Here is a 24,308-nt window from a genome sequence, read left to right as displayed (position 1 = left end):
GCCCGTGATCGTGAGGCGCATGTCAACGTCGTCCACCTGCATCACCGCGACCGCTCCCTGCAGGCTCATCGCGCAGTAGCTGCCTCGGAAGCTAACCATGCTCGTGAACTCCATCGACTTTTTTTCACTCTTCTTGGCAGAGAAAGGGTCGAGCGTGTAGCACACGTGCCACACCGAAACGCTAGTGTAGTGATGCACGTCTTTGCGGATGGCGTGTGAGAATGTGTAGTATACTTTGAGGGCCGGGCTTGGCCCGTCCAGGTGGGTGATGTAGTTTGAGTGCAATAGCGGGCTGAGGGGATTGGGGGGATTGGATAATGTACGGGCCTTCGGTGTTGTGAGAATGCGCCAGTGTGAGGCCTTGGGCATTTTTGAGGCGGCTTCGACGATGGTGGTGGAGTCTGGGAGGTAGTGATAGTGTGAAAGCGGGGTAGGGTTTTGGGTGGGACCGGTGGCGATGTGGCGGAGTTGGGGTGGTTGGTTTTGATTGGCGACGCATCGCGTTGTTGTTGTTGTTGGTAGCCATGATTTGGTGACGGCGAGAGCGCTGCGGTTGCTGTTGTTGTTGGTAAACAGCTTGTTTATTGCGGCTGAATGGTCGGAAGGATTAGTCGGTGGAAGCTCGGTGAAAGGCCATCGTCGTCGGAGGTGATATAGCGGCGGTTTAGTGATGGATGATTTCTTGGCCTTGTGTTTTTTGGATGCCATTGTTGGAGTGGCTGATTGAAAGCAAAGTTTGGGTATGAGAATGTGGTGATGGTATGGCTTGTATAAATAAATGCTATAGGTAGGTGGCCTTGTTAACCAAGTTTAATCAATCACTTATAAAATGTTGCTTGTTTGTTATGGAGAGAGAGTGATTTGATTATTTTGGTGCAAATTTATAAAGTAAAGTATGGAGAGAGTTGACTAATTAGTGAAATATTATAAAGAAAAAGAATTGAAGGATGGTGCTTGGAAGTACACATAATGTATTTTAAAGGCCACAATGAATGAATTAAATAGTATTCCATCCGTCCGCCATTTAAAGAGCCCTTTTGACTCGGCACGAGTGTTAAGAAATTGTTTAACTATATAAAGAAAAGTAAAGAAAGAAAATGAGTGGAACGTGGGACCCATTTAAAGTATTAGTTTTATGTTGGATTGTGAGCGTAAAAAATTAGTGGAATATGAAGTCCATATAGTAAAAGTGAAATAAAATAAATGGTTCTATAAATCGTGGACATACCAAAATAACAAAATAGATCTTTAAAGCGTTAGACAAAGGGAGTATGATCAATATAATTATTTTTGTAATTTCAACTTACTTCACATCCACATCTGAGATGGCTCAAAAATAGACAACATTCACCTTTTGATTACTACGATGAATTAAATACAACTTTTTACAAGAATATTTGGTATGCATACTTGTCCTCAATTCTTTTTTAATAGTTCCCTTTACTCAACTCACTCCATATAAAATAAGCAAGCAACATTTTATAAATGAATGATCAAGCTTGAGTACCAAGGAAACATACCTATTAATTTAGAAATCCTATCACCACATTCACATAACACCAACAATTGCATCCAAAAAATCCATCACTAACAAAGCGCCACTGTCACCACCAGCCCCACCCAAAACCCTACTCCGCACCTACACTATCTGTCACGACCGCCCTTTAAGGTTAATAAATACGGGTGGTCACGACTTAAAGAAACGATGCAAAAGACTAGGGTTGCATTAAAGAGAGTTTGACCAACAATCAGTGACAGACCTAAAGAGGGTCATGGGGGACCCATGGAACCCCAGTCATTTTCTAAATGACTACTCCATATATTATCTATGTTAATAGTAATGCTAAATAATTCAATAGCCCGGTTGGCTTTTTCCCAGCCCTGGCAAGTGATTGCCCAGAGATCGATTCCCATCAAAACCAACCCCCTGATTTAAGGGTTTAGTCTTTTTTACTGATTCTTCCTACCATCTTTATTTTCTCTTATTTTTCTTATTTACTTTTGCTTATGTTTCTTATTTACGGTTAGGCTTGAGTTTGATACTTATAAAAATTATACTTTAATATATGCCTTTTAGAATGTTATTCCCACTATAAGAGCAATTACTAAATTTTTTCTTACATTTTACATTGATTCTCTATTTTTTATTTTATGTGTTCTCATTTATAATATCACTTTTTTGTTCTACGTTTTTATATAGCTATAATTAGAATTCAATTCAAGTCTTTACTTACAATAATTTATGTTTTATTTTATATATTCTTTAAAACTTAATTTTTTGACAAAGTTATTTTTTTTACGTTGGCTATTTAGACAAAGGGAAGTATCAGCTGAATGAGCCATGGTTTGCGGACCTGGCAAACTACTTGGTTACAAGAGAGCTACCAAGTACACCAGAGATTTCTCGGGCCCAGAGGATGAAAATTAGGAGTGAGGTCAAGTACTATTTTTGGGATGATCCTTATCTTTGGAGGATGGGTTCAGACCAGGTGATTAGAAGCTGTATTCCGGAATGGGAACAGAGGGACGTGCTGGAGCATTGGCATGCGGTGAGCATTTTGGCCCAAGAAAAACTACTCGGAAGGTTTTAGATAGCGGATTTTACTGGTCGTCATTGAACAAGGACACTTATGAGTTCTGCCAGAATTGTGGCCGCTGCCAGCAGACTGAGGGAATCTCTACTCGTGATGAGATGCCCCAGGCCCCATTAATCATCTGTGAAGTGTTCGATGTCTGGGGGATGGACTTCATGGGTCCATTCCCATCTTTCTATGAAAATTCTTACGTACTGGTAGCAGTAGATTATGTATCGAAGTGGATAGAGGCGAAGGTGACCGCCACATGTGAAGCAAAGGAGGTCACGAAGTTCCTTAAGGCTAATATTTTCAGCCGATATGGAGTGCCGAGGGCAGTCATTTCAGACCAGAGAACGCATCTCTGTAACCGAACCATGGAGGCCCTTATGAAAAAAATACGGAGTACGACTTTCTACTCCGTATCACCCACAAAGCAACAGGCATGTAGAAATTTCCAACCGGGATATCAAAGGAATTATAGAAAAACAGTCAACCCGTCAATGAAAAATTGGAGCAGACGGTTGGATGATGCACTCTGGGCCTACCGGACTGCGTTTAAAACTTCCACTGGAATGTCGCCTTACAGGCTCGTGTTTGGCAAGATGTGCCATTTTCCGGTCGGTGTAGAATATAGGGTGTACTGGGCAGTCAGAGAGATAAATATGAAGCCCCAGGCCTATTAGGAGGAGATGAAGCTCCAACTGCAAGAGCTGGAGGAATTGAGGCTTGAGTCATACGATGCCGCGATGTGGTACAAGGAAAAAACCAAGTTTTGGCACGACAAAAACCTCTGGGTCAAGGAGTTGTAGGTTGGTCAGAAAGTGCTCTGTTTCCAATCACGGTTGAAGCTGATGCCCGAAAAGTTGAAGTCTAAGTGCATCGGACCCTACACGATCATTGGCCTCAAAGCAAACGGAGTTGTGGAAATTCAGGGAAGCGCTTCTAACTCTATCCATTTCCTTGTTAATGGTCACAAAGTTAAGGTGTTTAGGGATTGTTCAGAGATGTGTGTGGTGGAAGAAATTCCACTACGCATGCTCCCCACTATCGCCTAACGAGTCAGATTGTTTAGGTATTTTTCGAGAATTCTTGGGTCAGGTAGATAAGCATAAAGTTTTTAATCTGTGGACTGAACCAAGGTCTTCCTAAGAATGCTTAAACACTTTTTGTTAATATGTGAATATGTGAATATGTTTCTTGAATCCGAAAAAAGGCCAAATAAAGAAAAAAATTCCAATTTCCAGAAATATTTTTGAAACACCAAGCTATCCCGGGAAACCAATTGTTATTTAAATTCCAAAAATATTTTAGTCTAAATTTTCGTAAGTGTTGTTTTGTGAGAGGAAACTTGAAAACAGCAGTTATGTGAGTGGGAGAAATTTTCCTATTACCATCACCAATTCGACTACCGTCAGCTGCAATTCGCCCACCACCCATCGCAGTCCATATATCAGCCACCACACCACCACCCATCGCAGCCCATATACCAGCCGGACGGGCACAAACAACGTCACCCCTACCACGCCCGACAGTCCACTAGCTGGGACCCACCATGGATGCCCCAGACCGCCACATATCAACAACCGCCATCCTATGAGCCAGATATGTACTCGCCACCACCGCCCGGACGCCGTCCTACTTGCTGGGACCCACCTGCCTACTAGGAGACACCGGGACAACGTCCCTTCCACGAGGTCTCGGCATACGATCATCCGCTGCCCCCCAACCATAACTCAGGATGGAATCAGCCCACGCCGCAACCACCTTGTCCAGCCACCACCACGGCACATCCGACTCTCGCACAACTTCAACAATTATTGGAAGCGTGCTACAGGATGGAGTCTCGCCTTGTTGCAGCCGACCGACGCATCGACAACATGCTTCCTCCCGAGCTGCCTGGACCTGCGCAGCCCTACGGCTCCCAAATTTTCGGGTTTGGGGACCTTGTTCAGCACCTTCCTCCATCAGGAAATAGCAAGGCTTCGCCGGGGCCGTCGGGTTTAGTCTCCTACGACTCATTGGCTCCGCCGCAGCACTCGAGTACAACACCACCACCCTTTGCGCTGCTTCCCGATACCACCTTTGAGCTGCCGCCAGAACTTCTTCCTTGGCAAGCGGAATATCGCTCGTTGGCTTATGCTTTGTCCAAGACTTCAGTTGGGGATGTTTTGGAGTGTAATAAGAAAGAGATTTTGATTCTTGACTGTGATCGATTCGAGGAAGGATTTGATGATCTTCGGAGAAGATTCTACATTCTTATTCTCATTTTTGTGGCGTTGAAAAGGTTGATATTTATGGGAATTTGGAAGCACAGGAAGATGATGTTGCGAGAGAATTAAAATCTGTAGAGGAAGAGAAGTCAATTTTGATTATAAAAGATAAATATGTGCATATGTGTGCTGAAGAAGATGAAGCTTCGCCTGATCATGGAGTTTTGACTCCCCTAAAGAATTGGCTCAAGCTACTACTTGGAAAGGACATTATGATTTTGGCTAAGCCGGATGAGGAGACCAAAAGCAACCAGAAAGTTGCTCAAGAATTCGTTAACAAATGGAGCCATCTAATTTTCAACAAGAGTCCTCCCTCGGTGTATTTTTATGGGAATAATGAACGGAGATCTTCAACTATTCGGTATGCGTTTGATCCAGGAGGAGATATCTTGCCAAGTTGTTGTTTTCAACTCTCTTCGTTGTGTCGTGGTTTCCACCTTGAGGACAAGGTGGATTTCAACCGTGGGGGAGTTGATAAGAGCATATCTTCAATAATATCCACATATCTTTATTAATTAGTTAGTTATTGATTTACCATATCTTTTCATATTTATTAGGATTATTTTCTTGTTCCTTAAGTTAGGGTATCCACTATTATAAATAGTGGATATTGTTATTCATTTTGATCATTCAGGAAATAAAATTTTTCTCCTACTCTCTTTCGTTTCAAACGTGCAAAACGCACGAAACCCTAATTTTGACACCGGATTGGTCGACGGAGCTCCCGCGACGTTCGACGCGAAATCTATCATTGAGGAACTTCTTCCTTAACATCGTCCCTCTCCCTTTTCGTTTTATTTTTATTTCCTTAATTTCTTTTGCCTTTCTTCTTTCTAAAATTTCCTAAAATAACTTCCCTCACCTTATTAAAACTTCTCCCTCACAATTATTTTCTCTCACAACTCACGCATTTAATTTTCGAAAACCCTAACCTCACCATTCCAAACTTTCTTTGTGTCAGTTTCCGACGGAACCGCCACCAACCACCGTGGGTTTCCGATCATGAAGTCATGAAGAATCAGCCACCCAAACATAGCTCTAGAAGGAAAAACTCCCAACCCACAAAAGCGAAAACTGGTGAAACCTCGGCGAAGCACCGACAAACCCACCAGCAAGGAAGTCACCGACAAACCCTCAACCAGACGCAGTGGCGACTTCTTCATCCCAGATCATAATTCCCAACCCAACTGCAGTACGGTCAGAACCAACGTCGGTGATTACAATCGCCGTCGCCACCACAGAGCTGATTGAGGAGCCCGATCCGGAACAAATCATGCATGAGTTCTTACAAAAGTTTGGCCGTGGAGCAAAGGCAAGTGCAATCTACGCTCGCTTGGCGGAGCTATGTAAAGAAGAGGAAGCCACCCTGACACGCTTGAAATTCCACCCCGACAGTCTACTTTTCAAGAAACACCCACAGCCCAAGCCCTATCTTCCCACAAAGAAAACCCCCAAAACTTAACCGACACCCTAGCCCCTGTTACAAAACCCCCTTCCACGGAAATCCATGCCGAAATCCAGACCATTACATCTACCCCTGCCCCTGTTCAGCCACATGCAGAGGAGGCAGGTAGCCCCCACAAGAAAAAAATGGAAGAGGCAGAAGGGGATGATAAGAAGGAGGAGAAGGGAAGTCAAGGTACTGAAGGAGGGGAGAATGAAGAAAGTGTGTCTGAGGGGGAGGGTGAGGCGTGAGTGGAGGATGAAAAAACAGAGGGTAGCGAGGGTAATGAGGGATAAGATGCTGAAGGTACTGGGGAGGGTAGAGAGAGAGGAGGTTGATGAAGAGGATGTTGCTGGTAGTGAAAGGGAAAATGTAGAGTCTGGACAGGATAGTGGGGAGGTTGTTGAGGGAGAAATCCCTACTGATGTTGAGGGAGAAATCCCGGTGGATATGCGTACAGTTGAGAATAAGGAAGAGATCGTCGGTGAGGACGATGGTGAGAATGTTGAGAACGAGGAACCTGTTGATGAGAGTGTGAAGGAACCCGAAAGCGAAGGGTTGAAGGAGATTGTGGATTTGGAGGATGGACCGGATGGTGAGGAAAGAGAACGACGAGGACGAACACCCGCCGGAGCAGGCAGGTGGATGAATTAGTGGCGGCTACAAGGCCAAGGAAGTTGCAGTTCGGCACCTCGGAGACGAGGTATCAACAGGGGAGGACATCCCTGAGGCCCAGGAGACTCCAGAGAAAGAAGATGAGGTCTCTGCTGAGGCTGTGGAGAAGCGCTTTACTGCTGAGCATAAGTGCAAAGGAAAGCAAGAGGCTAAGCCACTGACTAAGAAGCACCGGCAAGCTTCCTCCACCGTGGAGATTAATGAACCTACCCCACAGCCCATCCGTGTGCCGTTTTCCAAGCATTTAGAGGGTCCCAATGAGGACAGCAAGGAAGAAGCGGATGCTAACCCACCTGAGGAGTCCATCTACAAGATGACAGAAGTGCTGGTGACAAGGAAGCTATTAGAGGTTATGGCCCATTTCGATGATCCCAAGAAGGCTCTAACATACGAGGAGCGAGGGGCGAAAGAGAAATTGGCCAAGTCAGGAAAGTGCTACCACCCCGAGTCGTTCTAGGAGATTGAGTCAGAGGAGGAATTCCTCTCCTATATCAGCGCCATCAGGTTCGAATGGTTGCTGGGCCATAGCACAACGGAGGTGCCGATTGCTTTGGACAAGGAGTTCTTCACGTCATACAAGTTTAAGTCCACCATGGACCCAGACGTCGACTCAATCACCTTTCACCTTTTTAATGAGGAGATAACAATGAGCATCCGGGAATGGTCGTTGCGAATGGAGTTGTTTACCCTGGAGGAGGATGAAGAATGTATCAGGAATAAGGGGGCAATCGGACCCCTGAGGAAAACCCCTGGTTATGACACTCAAAAGGCTTGGGAAGTCATCACCCACAAGCGTTGTGGGAACTTCAAGACAGGCATCTCAAAGGGAGTCCACATCACCAAGCTTGGGTCAGGTAAGCTCCACCATCACTACACCAGAACTCTACTTCACATGGTGTATGCTGAAAGGTGTGAAGGTCCACCTCGGATACTGGCTGGCCCAAGCTTGCCACTTGATGACTACCCACACATCTCGCCACCTCTACACTTGTCACCTTCTTGGTGCCTACCTCCAGAGGAATGTAATTATGAAGATAGCGAAATCGGTGCCTCTCTTAGAATGTGCGATCCTCCAGAGCAGTTCAACCTCGAGTATTTCTTCAACGAGGGTCTTCTGCACATGGTGGATGGAGAGGTCTTCTTTTATGAAGTAGGGAAGACCGAGGTGACTGTGACAATAAAAGGTGTTGGAGTGACAAATACTGCGATGGTGGAATGGCGAAAGAAGATGGGGGTATTAGGAATGAGATCGGAAAAATCAGGAGCAGAATGGGCATGATAACATCTACCGTACTGGGACTGAAGGAATCGCTAAAGGTGCATACAGAGAAGATGACTGAGGCCATTACCCTGATGATGCTGATGGTTGCCTTAGTCGAATAGAGGAATTCGCAGCCCAGCAGTTTATTCCTCCTGGGTCCAGTGGAGAGATCAGACCCTCAGCCCCAGAAAAAACCCTCCAGTAAGTAAGCGCCAGTTAATCCTACTGCTACCCCATGTAAGAAGAGGAAGGAGATGACCACCAAGCCGACAACGATCATGTCAGTGAAGAAAACCATACCAAAGCCAGTGATGGATGAAGCAGAGGAATCTACACCATCAGTTACAAGTAAAGTGGGTATAAAAAGTTAGTGGAATGCGAGGTCTACTTTTATGTATTGATTTTATAATAAAATGTGAAGGGAATGCGTTAGTGGAATGTAGGGTCCACCTACCAAATATAATAAAAGTGAATTGAGACATTTATTGGCGGACGGACGAAAAAAAATGGGTCATTTATAGCGGATGGAAGGAGTATTATTCAACCCAATGTAGACTTCTCGTTCTTTTATTTCAGCTACCACCAACCCCATAAACTTCTCGTTCTTCTCATGTCAAGTAACCTAGGAAGTTGCGAGTCACGACTAATACAAATAGTTCTCATTCGTACCGAGGTGTCAAATTAATGTAAGAAAACATCTAAATATTTTGATCGTGTAAATCAATTACGTCAATAATATCTTGTGGTTTAGAATAAAAAGTACCTAAAACAAAACCAACAAGGCTCACGCTGCAAATCAGATGTTCATACCCCGAATTAAGGCATCAACTATTAGAAATGGACCACTCACCCATTAAAAGGCCATATAAGATGGAGGGTTATCAATACTTATATAGATGAGCTAAGATCATCATCAAGTCAATGTGAGACAAGATTTATGAGTTTTTACATCAACTAGCTAGCATCTTGATTGCCAACTCCATCCGGACGAAACGGGTGAAATGCAGCAAGTTTTCATATTAGAGACCTTCCACCTCTCCTCCGATCCCTCGGTGAAATACACACGATTATCTCCGCACCCGAATTCCTCTGAATCCACCCAAAGGCACCTTCTATTTAAGAACACCGTCTTCCCTCGCAACATCTCGACCCTAACCCAATCGAACCTAGTCGAACCGAGTTTCCAACCCTCAACATGATCCACAACCGCAAGAGATTCCCGGTGAATCAAGAAAACCAACATGATCTCCCCATTCATCTCGAACAAATATTCCTTGAAGAACCTCCAACTCGATCTGGGAACGGCTCTGGTCGCCGCCACCGCGGTGATTGTGAGGCTCGTGTCGACCACCTGCATCATTGCAAGCGCTCCCTGCACACTCATTGCGTAGTAACTGCCTTGAAACTTAACCGTGCTCGTGAATTCCATCGACTTCTTCTTCTTCCACTTTGTATCGAATGGGTCGGGTGCATTGCACTCGTACCTGTTTGAAAACACGCCAGCTGGACTGGTGGCGATGTGGCGGAGTTGGGGCGGGTGGTTGTGATGGGCGTCGCATCGCGTTTTCGTTGGTGGTGGTAGCCATGATTTGGTGACGGCATGTGCCGAGGTGAAGGTGTTGAGCCACAGCTTGAGTGCGGCGGAGATGTGGTAGGAAGGATTGGTCAGGGGAAGCTCGGTCCAGCTCCAGAGCCATTGGTTTCGAATGCGATATGGCAGTCGCAGTCGCGGTGGAGGCAGCGGCTGCGGTGGCGTTTTAGTGATGGATGATTTCTTGGCCTTCTGTTTCTTGGATGCCATTGTTGGTGTGGTTGATTGAAACCAAAGTTTTGGGTATGAGAATGTGGTGATGGTATGGTTTGTATGAATAGATATATATATATAGGTAGGTGGCCTTGTGACCCAAGTTTAATCAATGACTTATAAAATGTTACTACTTGTTTACTTTGGAGAGAATGATTTTATTATTTTGGTACAAACATATTTAGTATGGAGAGAGTTGACTAATTAGTGAAATATTATAAAGAAAAAAAATGAAAGATGGTGCTTGGAGGACAAGTATGCATAATCTATACTCTATAATAATAATCTATAAACCTATAGAGTGGTAGTTGTGAAGCTTTGCCAGAAATTCTAATTATATCCTTTTAGACGGGAAATGAAGAGTTGCTGTGTAATTAATTTCTTTTATAAATGTTGTAAATGTTCAGCTTTGTGCGTTTTGTTTGTATGGATACTGAGTGTGTGTTGTAGGGTGTAGCCTATTTGTGTTAGGCATGGGCTTTATAAAAACAATACACCCTACGTCAGCGAATAGGAGTTCCGTTTTTCGATTTTAGTCCGTCCGTAAATAGGAGTTACGGTTCACTTTTACTATAAATGGTAATAGGGTCCTACCTTCCATTAACTTACTTCATTTACATTTCATTTAAAACTAATACATACAAGTTGGACACTTATTCCACTAACTTTTTTCGCTCACTTTTCTTAACATTTCTTAAAACATGTGCCGTCAACAAATGAGACTCCTAATAACGGACGGAGGTAGTACCATTATTCTATTGCAAAACATAAGTTTGTCAATGTAAAATTATGCAACTCAAATTATTCTATTATACTATGATTGTGTTGAAATTATTAATAAATTAAATTAAATTTATTACTAGAAATTTCAAATTGTGCTAGTTATCATCCAAACCCTAATCCAAATTCTATAGATACACAACTTTTACAATAGTAGTAGTAGTAATATTAGTACACGTACTTATCCTCCATTTTATTTTAATGTTCCAAATACTGTATATACACAACTTTTACAATAGTAGCAGGAGTAATATTTAGTACACTTACTTGTCCTCCATTTTATTTTAATATTCCCATTCACCTAACTCTCTCAATATTAAACAAGCAACATTTTGCCAACCGCAACTCCGCTCCCGCCATCACCAAATCATGGATACCACCGCCAACAACAACATCACAATCAACCGCCACGTGGCCACCGGTCCACCCCGAAACCATACTCCGTATCCACACAATCGCTACCTCCGCGACATCACCGAAGCCGCCTCGGAAATGCCCGACGCTTCGCTATATTGGTGCATCCTGAGACACTCTCCGGCTGCCCTGTTACCCAACCCGGCACCCGCGCTCCGCCTCCAGGCGACGTCAGCATCGGGCCGGACGGGCCTAGCTCGGGCCTCATTGTTAGCTACGCTGCCCCATACGTCGCCGGTCCCTACGTGTACTGGCGCAGAGGCGTTGAGGTCTGGCACGAGTGCGCGACGCCAGACCCGTTCGACCCCAAAAAGAAGCTGATGGAATTCACGAGCATCGTTAGGTTTCGACGCAATTACTACGCGATGAGCTTGCAGGGAGCGCTCGCGGTGATGCAGGTGATACGGATATCTATTTCGCTTTCTAGAATATACCTCTCTTCGTTAGCGATATAAGAGCATCTCCAATGCTGACGGACGTCAAATAGCCGTCAAATAGCCTTCACACTGCCACATCATCAGCACTACAATTCTCCTGCCACATCAGCTTGCCACATCAACTGGACATCAAATAGCCATCAAATAGCCTTCACACTACCTATCCACATCACTAATAACAATTATATAATTTAATTTACACTTGTATCAACATACGGAATTTAAATTACGAGACAAATACGGAAAATTCGAATAATAATATTAAAATTTTTTTATTACATTAATATAAAAAAAGTACAATAATTAAAAATATTACATTTAAAAAATTACATAAATTTGCATAAAAACTACCGCCTTGCAGTCCTCAGCGCCCACAACTCTTCAACTAAATCATTTTGCAGTCGAATATGAGCCTCCGTCTGACGCATGTCGGCATGTGCTTGGAGGAGGGCTTCTTCATCGTGCGGTACCCCACCTCGTACGTTGGCGGTGATGACGCCGTGGCTTGGACCTGCTTCATTATCGTCGGTGGCCCAATCAGTCAGTTGTACACCTTCATCTTCGACGATCATGTTGTGCATGATAATACAGGCATACATTATATCAGCAATGCAGTCGACATGCCACAAACGCGTTGGTCCCTTAACTGCAGCCCATCGAGCTTGAAGCACACCAAATGCGCGCTCCACGTCCTTTCGCGCCGACTCCTGCCGCGTCGCAAAGTAGGCCTTCTTCGGCTCTGATGCGCACCGGATCGTCTTCACAAAGACGGGCCACCTAGGGTATATCCCATCCGCCAAGTAGTAGCCCATATCATGCTGGTTGCCGTTGGCGACAAAACTGATGGCCGGACCGAATGAAAATGAGGTTCAACGCGCGTATATATAGTGTTTTGCGAAAAAAAAAAAAAAAATATTTAAATCCGACGCCGGTTTGGCGCCGATCCGGGAGCCACAATGGCGCCCGTGAGGATCGGCGTGGGAACCGGCGTCAGCGCGGGAATCGGCATGGCGACGCCGATTTTGACGCCGATTTCGCCCACGCCGGTTCCAATGGTTCGGCGTCAAACCGGCGTGGGCGAAAAATCGGCGCTCCGGTGGTGACGCCGACCATTGGAGATGCTCTAATGTCCCATTTTGAATTGATGCGGGTTTTAAAAAATGAATGAAAAGAGATAGGCTATGTCTAGTACATGGAATTGGAGGCGTGGAATTGAAATTGGAGCCTTCAATTCCAAATTTAGTGTTTGGTATCATAAAAATTCTTGGATTTGGAATTGAATTATATTTTCACAATTTGAATTTCATATCAAAAGTAATGTAATTCCAAGTATTAATTAAATTGCACACACTGCACACATTCTTACACACACATTCAAATTTTAAAATTCAATTCCTTATCAATTATTTCATTTTGCCAATCAAAGGATTTGAAATTGAATCCTAACTAATTCAATTCCTTCCAATTCAATTTTATAGAATTTCGATTCCAATTTCGTGTACCAAACGGAGCATAAGAGTAATGATGAAAGAATTAAATTGAGCTTTTAATTGTCGATTTTATCAAAATAGAAAAATGTGATATACAGTATGTTATCTAGTCTTAATTTCGTGGTTTAACTTTAGAAAATGTTAGAATTTGATTATTTTTTCTAAGTATGTTTAAAACCTTTTTACTATAATACAATGAATAGAGAAATACAATTATTTTCCTAAGATCTCAACTTTGAAGTATCTCACTATCTCTTTCATATTCTATTTGTATCAAAAGGTGGTCGAGACGCGCCTCACAATCACGGCAGTGACGGTGGGCAGAGCAGTCCCGAGATCGAGCTGGAGGTTTTTCAAGGAATATTTGTGTGAGATGAATGGGGAGATTTTGTTGGTTTTCTTGATTCACAGGGAATCTCTTGGTATTGTGGATGATGTTGAGGTTTTTCGACTCGATTTGGTTAGGATGGATTGGGTTAAGGTTGAGAGGGTAAGAGGGAAGACGGTGTTCTTGAATCATGAGTATTTTAGTTGGGTGAATTCAGATGAATTATGGTGCAAGGATGATCGTGTGTACTTCACGGAGGGATCGGAGAATATCTGGAAAGTGTATAACATGAAAACTTGTTCCATTTCACTTGCCGGACTATGAACAGATAGCTTCATCGATTCACAATTAGGTTTAAAAAATACTCCCTCCGTCCCGAGCTACTCGCTCATTTCCTTTTCGGCACGGAGATTAAGGAATGAGTGTATAGGAAAGTCAAAAATGACGGCTGTAGATGAAAATTTTTACTAAAAATGGAAAGAGTGCAAGTAACTTGGGACGCCCAAAAAGGAAATACGTGCGAGTAGTGCGGGACGGAGGGAGTACTTATTTATGGGGAATAATTGATGTCTTAATTGTGTTCATTTACAAATGTTAAGATTATTAAGTAACGTCTTGTATATAGTAGATGTCTTGATGCGTGTCCGGTCATGTATTTTGGTGATTTTCAAATAATTATTAAAGAAATAAAATTTCAGATAACCAAATGTCAATTAGTACAAGATGGTCACCAACTTTTTATAGGTATTTTTGGGTATTTGGACAAAATTGTCCTTCGAGTGATAAAGTCAATTCCACTATTTCACTGTATTGACTGGAATTTACGTCAGTATATATAGTACGAGTGATAATTGCAGCAAGATCTGTCTCTCCGTTGCCAACTGTGCTACGCCCCTGCGGGCTAGTACGAGTGATAATTATTTATATGAGTTGATGGATTAACCCAAAAAAGATAAAACTAGTTTATTTTAGATAGAAGTGGCATTATATTAAAAAATAATTTTATTTGCTGAATTATGATTTATATTAACCTATAAATAGTCCAAATTTATACCTAGCAAGTGTACAAAATTTTTTGATCATGTGAAAAAGTTGGCGTGAAATTTAAATTTGTGGGCACCGTTTGCGATTTTCAGTTATACTTGATTACTATTGAGGAATATGCATGTTAAATACACATACATGCATCTAACTTCAATTATAAAACGCATGAATGGCAAGGACATAGTAGCGTGATAATAATGAATCCATGCATATTACATATGCTTATGCTTCAATGATAAGAATATATTAGCCACATATTTACACATGCATATACAATTAAATTAATATGTTTCACCAGTGATAAGAATAAATTAGTCTGTAGATGATCAGATTCCTTGACAGCTATAATAATGTATTTAATGTTGTGTCGTAAAGATACACTTTCCTGAAATTACTATCTTATAAAATTTTTTGATATATATCTTTTTCAAATTTATCGATATATCGAATTTTGGTATGACAAATATTTAATACTAATATTGTACCGGTTTTTAATAAATCGTATTTTTATGCTATAACAAAAACTTTTAACATTTTTTTAATAAAATAAGTGCGATATACCAATTTCTTGAAAAAAATAAATCCATACTGATTAGAGATTAACTCAACTAAAGTAGTGGTCCAACATAGCAAAATTTTGGCATTAATTCCTTTTAGTACAATAAGTGCAACATATCAGTATTTTAGTATATTTTTGTATTAAAATTACAACAATTTTTAAAATGACAATGTACCACTAATAAGAACTTTTAGATTTAAGAGTAGATTCAATCTTAGTCTGCTACGTGGCAGACTTGTTTGCCTATGTATCGTAGATTGTTTGATTATCGTTGATTTTGTATCATATATTGTTTGGAACCGTATGCCGAGTTGTTTTCCTATGTATCGCAGATTGTTTGCCTAGGTTGTCATTTTAACTATGGTGAGTGCTCTGATTTCGTATCTCATATTGCTTGAAACCATATGTCGAATTGTTTGCTTATGTATTACATATTTTTTTGCATATGTATTGTAGATTGCATGTTACTTGTTGTTATATTATCACTTTAAGAGTCTTGTCACCCTAACCTATCCTATTTTCCACCGATACCATATCTCAATCTCGATAAAACTAATTCGTACAAATTAACTCAAACTAAAAAAACCCATTATTACATCCACCAACATTCAATGCATTCAACAACGCAAGAGCAAACTCCATCTCAACAAAATCATCCTCCTCCTTCGCCAGCAGCCGCCGGTACTCCGCCACCACCGCCTCCGGCACCACCATGGCCCGACAAAGCGGGCACGTCAGCGCGTAGCCCTTCAGCCACCTCTCCACGCACCGCCGGTGGAATACGTGGCCGCACGACGCCAATTCTGAAAGGCAGACACTGCATTCGTCGGCATCCGGAGCAGGCCGTAGCCTCCTCTGGCTGCCCATGATCGCCGCCTCGTAGCTACGTTTCGTCGTGAAAATTTGGTAATATTTGGAGAAAATGCAAAGAGCTAATATGCCTAAATGGATGAAATCCGGCATGATTGTGAAGAGCAAAATTGAAAGAATTTTGCTGGGATAGGATACAAGTTTTTCTATAGCTCCCATGTTTCTACTATCAACAAAAACTATGGTTTAGGATCTGTATATATAGTTGTAAATATGTGGAAAATATATAATCTTAAAACTAATGAGAGTTGGGCAGTTGTGATTTGTGATTTGTGATTTATCCATCTTAAAATAAGACTATAGAGTAAATTTGGTACATGATCGGAATTACCATAAACTTTAGTCTTAAAAATAAACAATTTTACGAATTATGTGGATTTTTACTTAGCGTTAATTTGTGCTGGTACCAAAACTTAGCCTAAGAAATAAGGTCAAAATTTGATTTTCACTGTCGATTTTACATACTCCATTAATCAATATATCCAGTTACACTTGCACATGTACATAACTTAAAAATTATAATCTGTATCCATGATTACGATAATTAGCGTGTGGATGATTATAAATATTCCTATCCAGCTATGTGAATCTATTTCAATCTTCACACATCAATTTTTTGAAAAAAAAAGAATATCAATCCATCTCTAACAAGTTAACTCAACAAATTTCCCATCTAGTGGTATATATTATATATACAGGTACTACTAGGTAGGTTGTGACTTGTGATGAGAGCTTTGTTTCTTGAAATTTAAAACGGATGGAGTGAGTTAGGCCATCTGCAACGCTGTCTCTTATCCATCTCGTAACCGTCTCATCTCTTCACTATTCATGGCCCAAGTGGCGGACGCAGGAAATATTAATAGTAGGGGCTTAATCATATACTCATTTCATTTACTAAAAATAGAAATTCTGAAAACGGTATGAGTTTTAATGCAAAATCGGTAAAGTAAAAAAAATAAAAAAAATGATAAAATATGATAGAGGAGGAGAAAAATATAGGGAAATTAGTGTTAGTGGATTGTGTGTCCATTTTCTAAAATGAAAAGTTTCTATTTTTAAGATATGGTTTTTAAATGAGAGAATTTTTATTTCTAGTAAATTGATGGAGTATATTTTTATTATATTATACTCCTCTGTTCCAAGGTAATTGTGTCGTATTCTTTTTTTATTGTCTCAAAGTAGTTAAGTCATTTACTTTTTTGGCAAAAATTTTATCTTCTCTTATACTTTTTTTTTTTTTCATCATTCTTATTTTATTTCATCTCTTACTTTACTCTTTCCACTTTTAACATTTAACACATCAATTTCTTATGTATCGTGTCTAAAAAAATGCTTCACCTGTCTTGAGTCGGGCTCATATTATATACTAGTATATATGAAAAAGTAATACTTGTATCGTAAAAAATCATATACACTAGTCCAACCCATCATAAATTTAAAATAGCTAAAGGAATTAAAGGAAATGATGTGAAAGAACTTGAAAAAGTAGAAAAAATCTTTGTTATGCATTTTAGCTACTCGTATATTTGAAATAAGTTTAACAATTTATGCAACATAGCAAAAGGAATCAAGGAAGTTTTCATTGGTCAAAATTTATAACTTAGGATAAATTTCATAATCAATTTTATTTTATAAGAGAACATTAATTGGAGCTCAAAACGGTACAGTACTTTTTAAATGTGACTTTCAATACCTAATATAGTAATATTATATCACTAACTTCTTCCCCAAAGTTTCGTCAGCCATTTTCTTCTTTCATTATCTTTTGCAAATTTTCGATCCTCAAAATTTGTACAGCCCCTTCACATCATTCAGTTCCAGCAATTTAGTCTGCAATTATATTGGCTTTGGAAGGGCTTAAAACTGTTATCATTATTTTTCAAAAAAATTATAAATAGAAAAAGATGAAAAAAATCTTGTTGGGGAGGGCTTAAGCCCTTCCATCCCTCCACCTGTGTCCGCCAATGCATGGCCCCACTGTACTTTTCATCTCATCTCTTAACTAAGAGACAGCACATGCAACCCTCCATCCCTTAACCGTCTCTTAACCATCTCATCTGTTAACTATTCATTCAATTTCATTTTTTTTATTTTTATTTCCAACAAATTCAATTAATAAAAACACACTTCATTAAATAAATAAAAATTACAACTTAAAATTCTAAAAAAATAAAAAACCACATTAATAAAATCCTAAAAATATAAAAAATAGTTGTCTAAAGGCGATCATGTGCGTCTACTGGTTGCCAAATTTTACCTAAATGTGCTCCATTAGATCCTCCTGAAGTTGGGCGTGGGCGGTAGAATCACGTGCCCTTGCCCGAATAGACAACCGATCTTGGATAGACGGATGCACTCCACTGCGAGGCGGACTACTTGCGGTAGAGCTTCCCGGGGTTTCAGGGTCGAACCAATTTCCCGCCTCAGGTCCTTCGTCGGCGACAATCATGTTGTGCAAGATTATGCACGTATACATTATGTCGACCATATTCTCCATAAACCACGTACGAGCCGGGGCTTTGATAATGTTGAAGCGAGCTTGGAGAACCCCGAACGCTCTCTCCATATCCTTGCAAGCAGCCTCTTGCTTCTGAGCAAAAAGAGCCTGTTTTTCGTTCACCAGCCTGTTGAACGTCTTCATGAAGGTTGGCCACTTCGGATAGATGTCGTCGGCAATATAGTACCCCATTTTATACTGCCGGTTGTTAGCGATGAAGTTGATGGCCGACGCTTTGCCATTCAAAACTTCGGTGAAGAAGTCGGATTGGTTGAGCACGTTGACGTCGTTGTTCGATCCGGGGACTCCGAAATACGCATGCCAAATCCATAGCCGGTAGTCGGCAACAGTCTCGAGTATAACGGTGGGGTGGGTGCCTTTGTAGCCACTCGTGTATGACTCCCTCAACGCCACAGGACAATTCTTCTATTGACAATGCATGCAATCGACGTTGCCAAGCATCCCGGGGAATCCGTGCACTTCTTCGTGAAGTCGGAGCAGAATTTGACAATCTGCGGTGCTTGGCTTCGGGAGAAATTCGTCGGTGAAGGCTGCCCGGACGCCTTTGCATAGGTTCATCAAACACATTCTCCTAGTGCTTTCCCCAATGTGCAGGTATTCGTCGAACAAATCCGCCGTTTGTCTAGTAGCAAGCTGACAGATTGCTGCAGTACATTTCTGGAACGTCGTGTGACTGGGACGGCCAGTGGCGTCGAACCCTTCTTGGAAGAAATCTTCCCGGGCTGCCAATGTATTTGCGATATGCAGAAATAACCGTTTCCGCATGCGGAAACGGCGACGGAAGTAGGTCTCTCCCTACACCGGATTCTAAATTTGAATTTAAAGAGCTTTTCATCTAGTTTTGTGCTTTTATGTTCTCCGTCATACTAAAATGAACTATTGGAACTGGTAGTGTCATTTTCAACATCTCATAACATAAGCTAATTTATGTCTTAATTTATGTCTTAATTCGTATTTAATTATATATTTATATGAGATTTCTAAAAACACACACATATAATCAAAGTCTGACAATGGATCCATCTGGAGAATATTAATGAAATTGCAAATTATGCCCGCATGTTTGATTTATGAAGATACTATAATACGATTCTTGTATTTCATTACTTGATCATTCATAAAAATTCATCGACTTCTATTTTTTTAAGTTTCTAATTTTTCCTTATAAATATACTCCCTCCTTCGTCCAATTCTAAGTGGAGCATTTCTATTTCGGCACGAGATTGCATGTAATGTTATTTTGTTAGTATAGTGTAGAGATTGATATTTTAAAATTTTGGAAATGTGTTATTTAGAATGGGGGATCTCAAAAAGAAAAATATATCACATAGAATTAATACATCTAACTGTTTTTTTATATATATATTTCTTTTAATTTAATAATTTTGGACTAATATATGTGGTGCCATATGATACACTGTATTATCGGATATTTGATTGGCCCAGATTTGAGTCCTATGAAGACGTGTGACATACATTTGTTTTCGTCATCTGGATACCATTTTACGTTTATAACATGTTTTATTGCCGTTTGTGATGTTTCGTTTCCGAGGAATTCGAACCACACATGTCGTAGATTATTATAATCGTATCTATTGACACATGTAACAAGAGACGCCATAAAATATTACTACTATTTATTTATTTTGTTTTGTAGCAGCCGTGGCATTTTTAAAACGTGTGCCAAACTAAAATTTAATTTGACTTTTTTTTTTCTCTTTTTTCTACAGTTGGTCCTTGCATATGAAATTTATTAAATATAAATTAATTAATAAAATAGACATATAAGAATTAAGATATTAAAAATACAAACTTATTATTAATATAAAATAGACAAAATAATTTCAATAAATCAGGCGATTCGCGATGGGAACTGCTCTATCATACGACAATCCATGCTATTATATTCCCGATTGTGAATTATCGTAAATTAAACTAATCTTAAGGTTTGTATAGTTTGCTTAGTTCGATATGACAATAAAATAACATAAATACTTATGTTTTAAGCTTATAATGATTTGGTTCATGAGATTATCTACTCTATCATAGATTGCATCTTAGTACTATTTTATATAGAAAATCGAATATCACTATAATTAACTTTTAGCTGGAATATAATATAAAAATTCTTATTCTCTTCTTCCGCACAAATTCCACATGCTGAACTATGAGTTTTAATAAATGAAGGAGAACAATGATTTTATTCGGAAAAAATGTGCTCTAACATTGTTGAATTAAAAAATTTACACTATAAACGACATGTGTTTCAATAAAATGATTAATAATGTGTCACTTAAACCTACAGCAGGAGAAATAAGTCGGACCGCGACAATTTTTCATGAACGAAGAGAGTAAATTACGGTAAATTTTCAGTGAACAATGAGATCTTTCAAATTGTGAATAATGAATCAAATCACTAAACTAAAAATATCCGTTCACATTACATCCACCACGATCCAACACATTCAACAACGCCAAAGCAAACTTCTTCTCAATCCAATCCTTCTCCTCCTTCTCCAACTCGGCCTCCTCCACCTCCGCCTCGGGAAACACCGCGGCCCGGCACAGCGGGCACGTGGGGATGGACCCCCTCAGCCACGTTTCCACGCAGCGGCGGTGGAACGAGTGGCCGCACGCGTCCAGCTCGCAGCACTCGCCCCCCTCGGCGAAGCCCACCAGGCAGATGCTGCACTCGCCGCAGTCCGGCAGCTTCCTCCGGGTGCTCTTCACCGCAGCGGCGTAGCTGCGCCGCCTCGTGAAGATTTGGTAGTGTTTGAGGAAGACGCATAGGGCTAATAGAGATAGGTAGATAAGTTTGGGGAGAGTTTGGAAGAGGAAAGTGGAGAGAATTTTGTTGGGATAAGAGAGCAGTTTTGATATGGATCCCATGCTTCTATCAAAAACAACTCATGAGGTTTAACACGGTATATTTATAGGGACGAAGCTACACTGCGGCCTGGGGTGGGCCATCGGTCTCTTATAATTTTGAAATTTTCCTTGGCTGTTTTCGTAAAATATGTATTCCACTAATCTTTTTCGCACTCATATTTCTTAAAATAATACAAACATTGCTCACCGTAATTATCGATAAGTACTCTCTCTATACCATAATACATATTTATACTTTCTTTTTTAATTTGTCTCTATATTTTATTTTTTTAGAAAAAATTTTCTCTCAAATTAATATAAACATATTATTTTGTCTCTTCTCTAAACATGGAGTACTAATTAAGTATATTTTAAAGATAAACTGTAGAAGAAAATTAATGAATGGTCTAAGAAACTAATGTAGATTAATTACCATAATTTCTGGACAAATGATTTTCGTTTGGTTGACCCAGTTATATAGGAGTATGTTACATAATTTATTATAAGTGAAAAACGCCTAAAATTTGAAGGTCGCTGACTTAAAAAAAACTTTTTGCAGCCTAGTAAGAAATAAAAATGGGGCAACTAAAGAAAAAAGGCCTAATTTGTATGCATGTATGGTAAAAATTGGGTGATGTGTCCTGAAATAGTAGGATGTGGTTTGTGTTGTCCAACTAATATTAATAATAGTTGGAGAAAGAGACATTAATTGTAGCATGTGGTTGTATTTGATTAGAATATACGGAATGCTTTCCTAGTTAGTGCTGTGTGGGGCCCCGGCGGAGGAACAACTGAAAAGCCTTTTCCGAGTCCCGCCTGATTTCCCTCAATCAATCTAGCTTCTCTGTTGTTCACTTTTCTGGGATGGGATCCCCTGCTGTGGTGGGAGCACAGCAGGGGCTGCTGTGCCTCTCCCATACAAATATTTTAATATTAAATTCAAATTATTAAAAAAAAAAAAAAAAAAAATTAAAATATTTTTGTGAGGAGCAGCAGCCCCTGCTGTGCTCCCACCACAGCAGGGGATCCCATCCCCACTTTTCTTCCGTATTTCTTCTTTCTTTTTGTGTTTGTTCACATATCCTAATTATGATATAATATAATAATATATCAATCATGTACTCCCTCCGTCCCGTGCTACTCGCACGTTTGCTTTTCGGTACGGAGATTAAGGAATGAGTGTATAGCAAAGTCAACAATTGCGGCTGTAGGTGATAATTTTTACTAAAAATGGAAATAGTGCAAATAACTTGGGACGCCCAGAAAGGAAATAAGTGCAAGTAACACGGGACGGAGGGAGTATCATACTCCTACTTTCTTTCCAACAAATGTTAATTGGGTCAGGCTGTCGGCCTATATAGGTGTAGGATTAGTGATTCCCACGGTTCCAAAACCGGCGGTTCCAGTTCGGAACTGCATGTTCCGATTTATAGGAATTCGGAACCGGACCGTGAGGCTATTTCACTGTTCCGGTTCGGGTTTGGAACCGCCGGTTTTCGGACGGTTTACACGGTTCCGGTTCGAAAACCGGCGGTTTCACGGTTCGATTTTTTTTCTATGTAATTTAAAATTTGGACTTATACAATAAATTGGAACAAGACAACGGATAATTTAAATTGAAATAAGACGAATAAGGTGAAAATAATATCAATTTTATTGAATTTGAGTTGTAACGGACAACGATACATTACAATTTACAATACATATACAAATATACAACATACAACAATGTAATATAATTTACAAGTGTCGTCGGAACGTAAATAAAAAAAAACATGAAATGGGGGGATAATGGATGAATTTGAATTCAAAATCAAAATTAAAAAAAAAATCGGAAAACCGTCGGAACCGCCGGTTCGTCGTGTTCCGCACCGGAACCCCGCTGGTTTTCGCGGTTAACCGCCGGTTTCCGGTCCAAAAACCGCCGGTTTTGGCCTACAAAACCGGCTGAAAAAGCTGCCCCCGCTGCCGCCTCGGTTTTCTTGCCGGAACCGTGAAACCGCCGGTTAACCGGAGGTTCGGTGACGGTTCCGGTTCAAAAAATCTTGAACCGGAACCGGACCGCAGTTCCAAATGCGACGGTTCCGGTTCGAAAAAATTGACACGGTTCCGGTTCGGAACCGGAACCGGAACCGGTGGGCATCTCTATGTAGGATATTTGGATTCTGGATTTTCAACTTTAACCCATAAGAATATTCGGACCAAAATGCTTTCAAAAAAATTCTATCTATTAGCGATTTTTCCTTTCATACCTATAAACCAAAGGCTATCATATATATAGAGATGAAAATATTTTTCATCATTTTCATGGGACTTGTTTGGTGACTTTTATGCTCCTACTTTGGATGCATAAGTAGTTAGGAATAATTTGAGTCTTTATAACATTACTAGTAAAAAAGGAACTCAAGTCCAGAGCAAATTATATATAGTATTTCTATAACAGAATGTTCAAAAGGTCAACATATATGATCAAATCTCTTCTTATTCTTAATTATAAAATTACCTAACATTTTCAAATCTTCAATAACATTTGGAGATAGTCTTCCATCTTGTTCAGCTGTGGAATCACATCAAAATTCAAGAATCAGAGGAACCTATTGAATATTGAAAGTCGACATAGGGCTCAATGTTTGTTTCGGCACAAAATTTTATGTAGTGTTGTTTTGTGAGTTAATAAGGAAAGAATAAAGTAAAAGAAAAAAATTAAAAAGTAATGTTATTTCCATTTTAGAAAACGCTTCATTTATAATGGGACAATCTAAAAAGAAAAACGTATATTTAATGGAATAGAAGTAGTAATATTTATGGTAGTAGATCATTCTATTTCTAGACATGTATTCTCCTATCAATAAAACATATATTAATCACCAATATTTTCCTTAACTATCTCTTCTTCTTTTGGTAGGTTCTCGCGTTGGTAAATTTGACAGAACCTTCCATTCGTTTAAGCAAATGCAAGATTAAAGTGTG

The 24,308-nt window shown here is 40.2% G+C and overlaps 2 protein-coding genes across 2 annotated transcripts; both read right to left on the bottom strand.

Moving 5' to 3' along the window:
* Positions 1–15,658: 15,658 nt before the first annotated feature.
* LOC121765592 (RING-H2 finger protein ATL63-like) lies at positions 15,659–16,111 on the bottom strand. Its single transcript, XM_042161794.1, has one exon. It carries the CDS (start codon positions 16,109–16,111, stop codon positions 15,659–15,661), a length of 453 nt encoding a protein of 150 aa, XP_042017728.1.
* A 4,780-nt stretch (positions 16,112–20,891) lies between these two features.
* Positions 20,892–21,359, bottom strand: LOC121765591 (RING-H2 finger protein ATL56-like). Its single transcript, XM_042161792.1, has one exon. The coding sequence runs from the start codon at positions 21,357–21,359 to the stop codon at positions 20,892–20,894; it is 468 nt and encodes a 155-aa protein (XP_042017726.1).
* Positions 21,360–24,308: the final 2,949 nt, after the last annotated feature.

Source organism: Salvia splendens, chromosome 14 (genome assembly GCF_004379255.2).
Source record: "Salvia splendens isolate huo1 chromosome 14, SspV2, whole genome shotgun sequence".
Taxonomy (NCBI): domain Eukaryota; kingdom Viridiplantae; phylum Streptophyta; class Magnoliopsida; order Lamiales; family Lamiaceae; genus Salvia; species Salvia splendens.
This window is presented reverse-complemented; position numbering and strand designations above follow the sequence as displayed.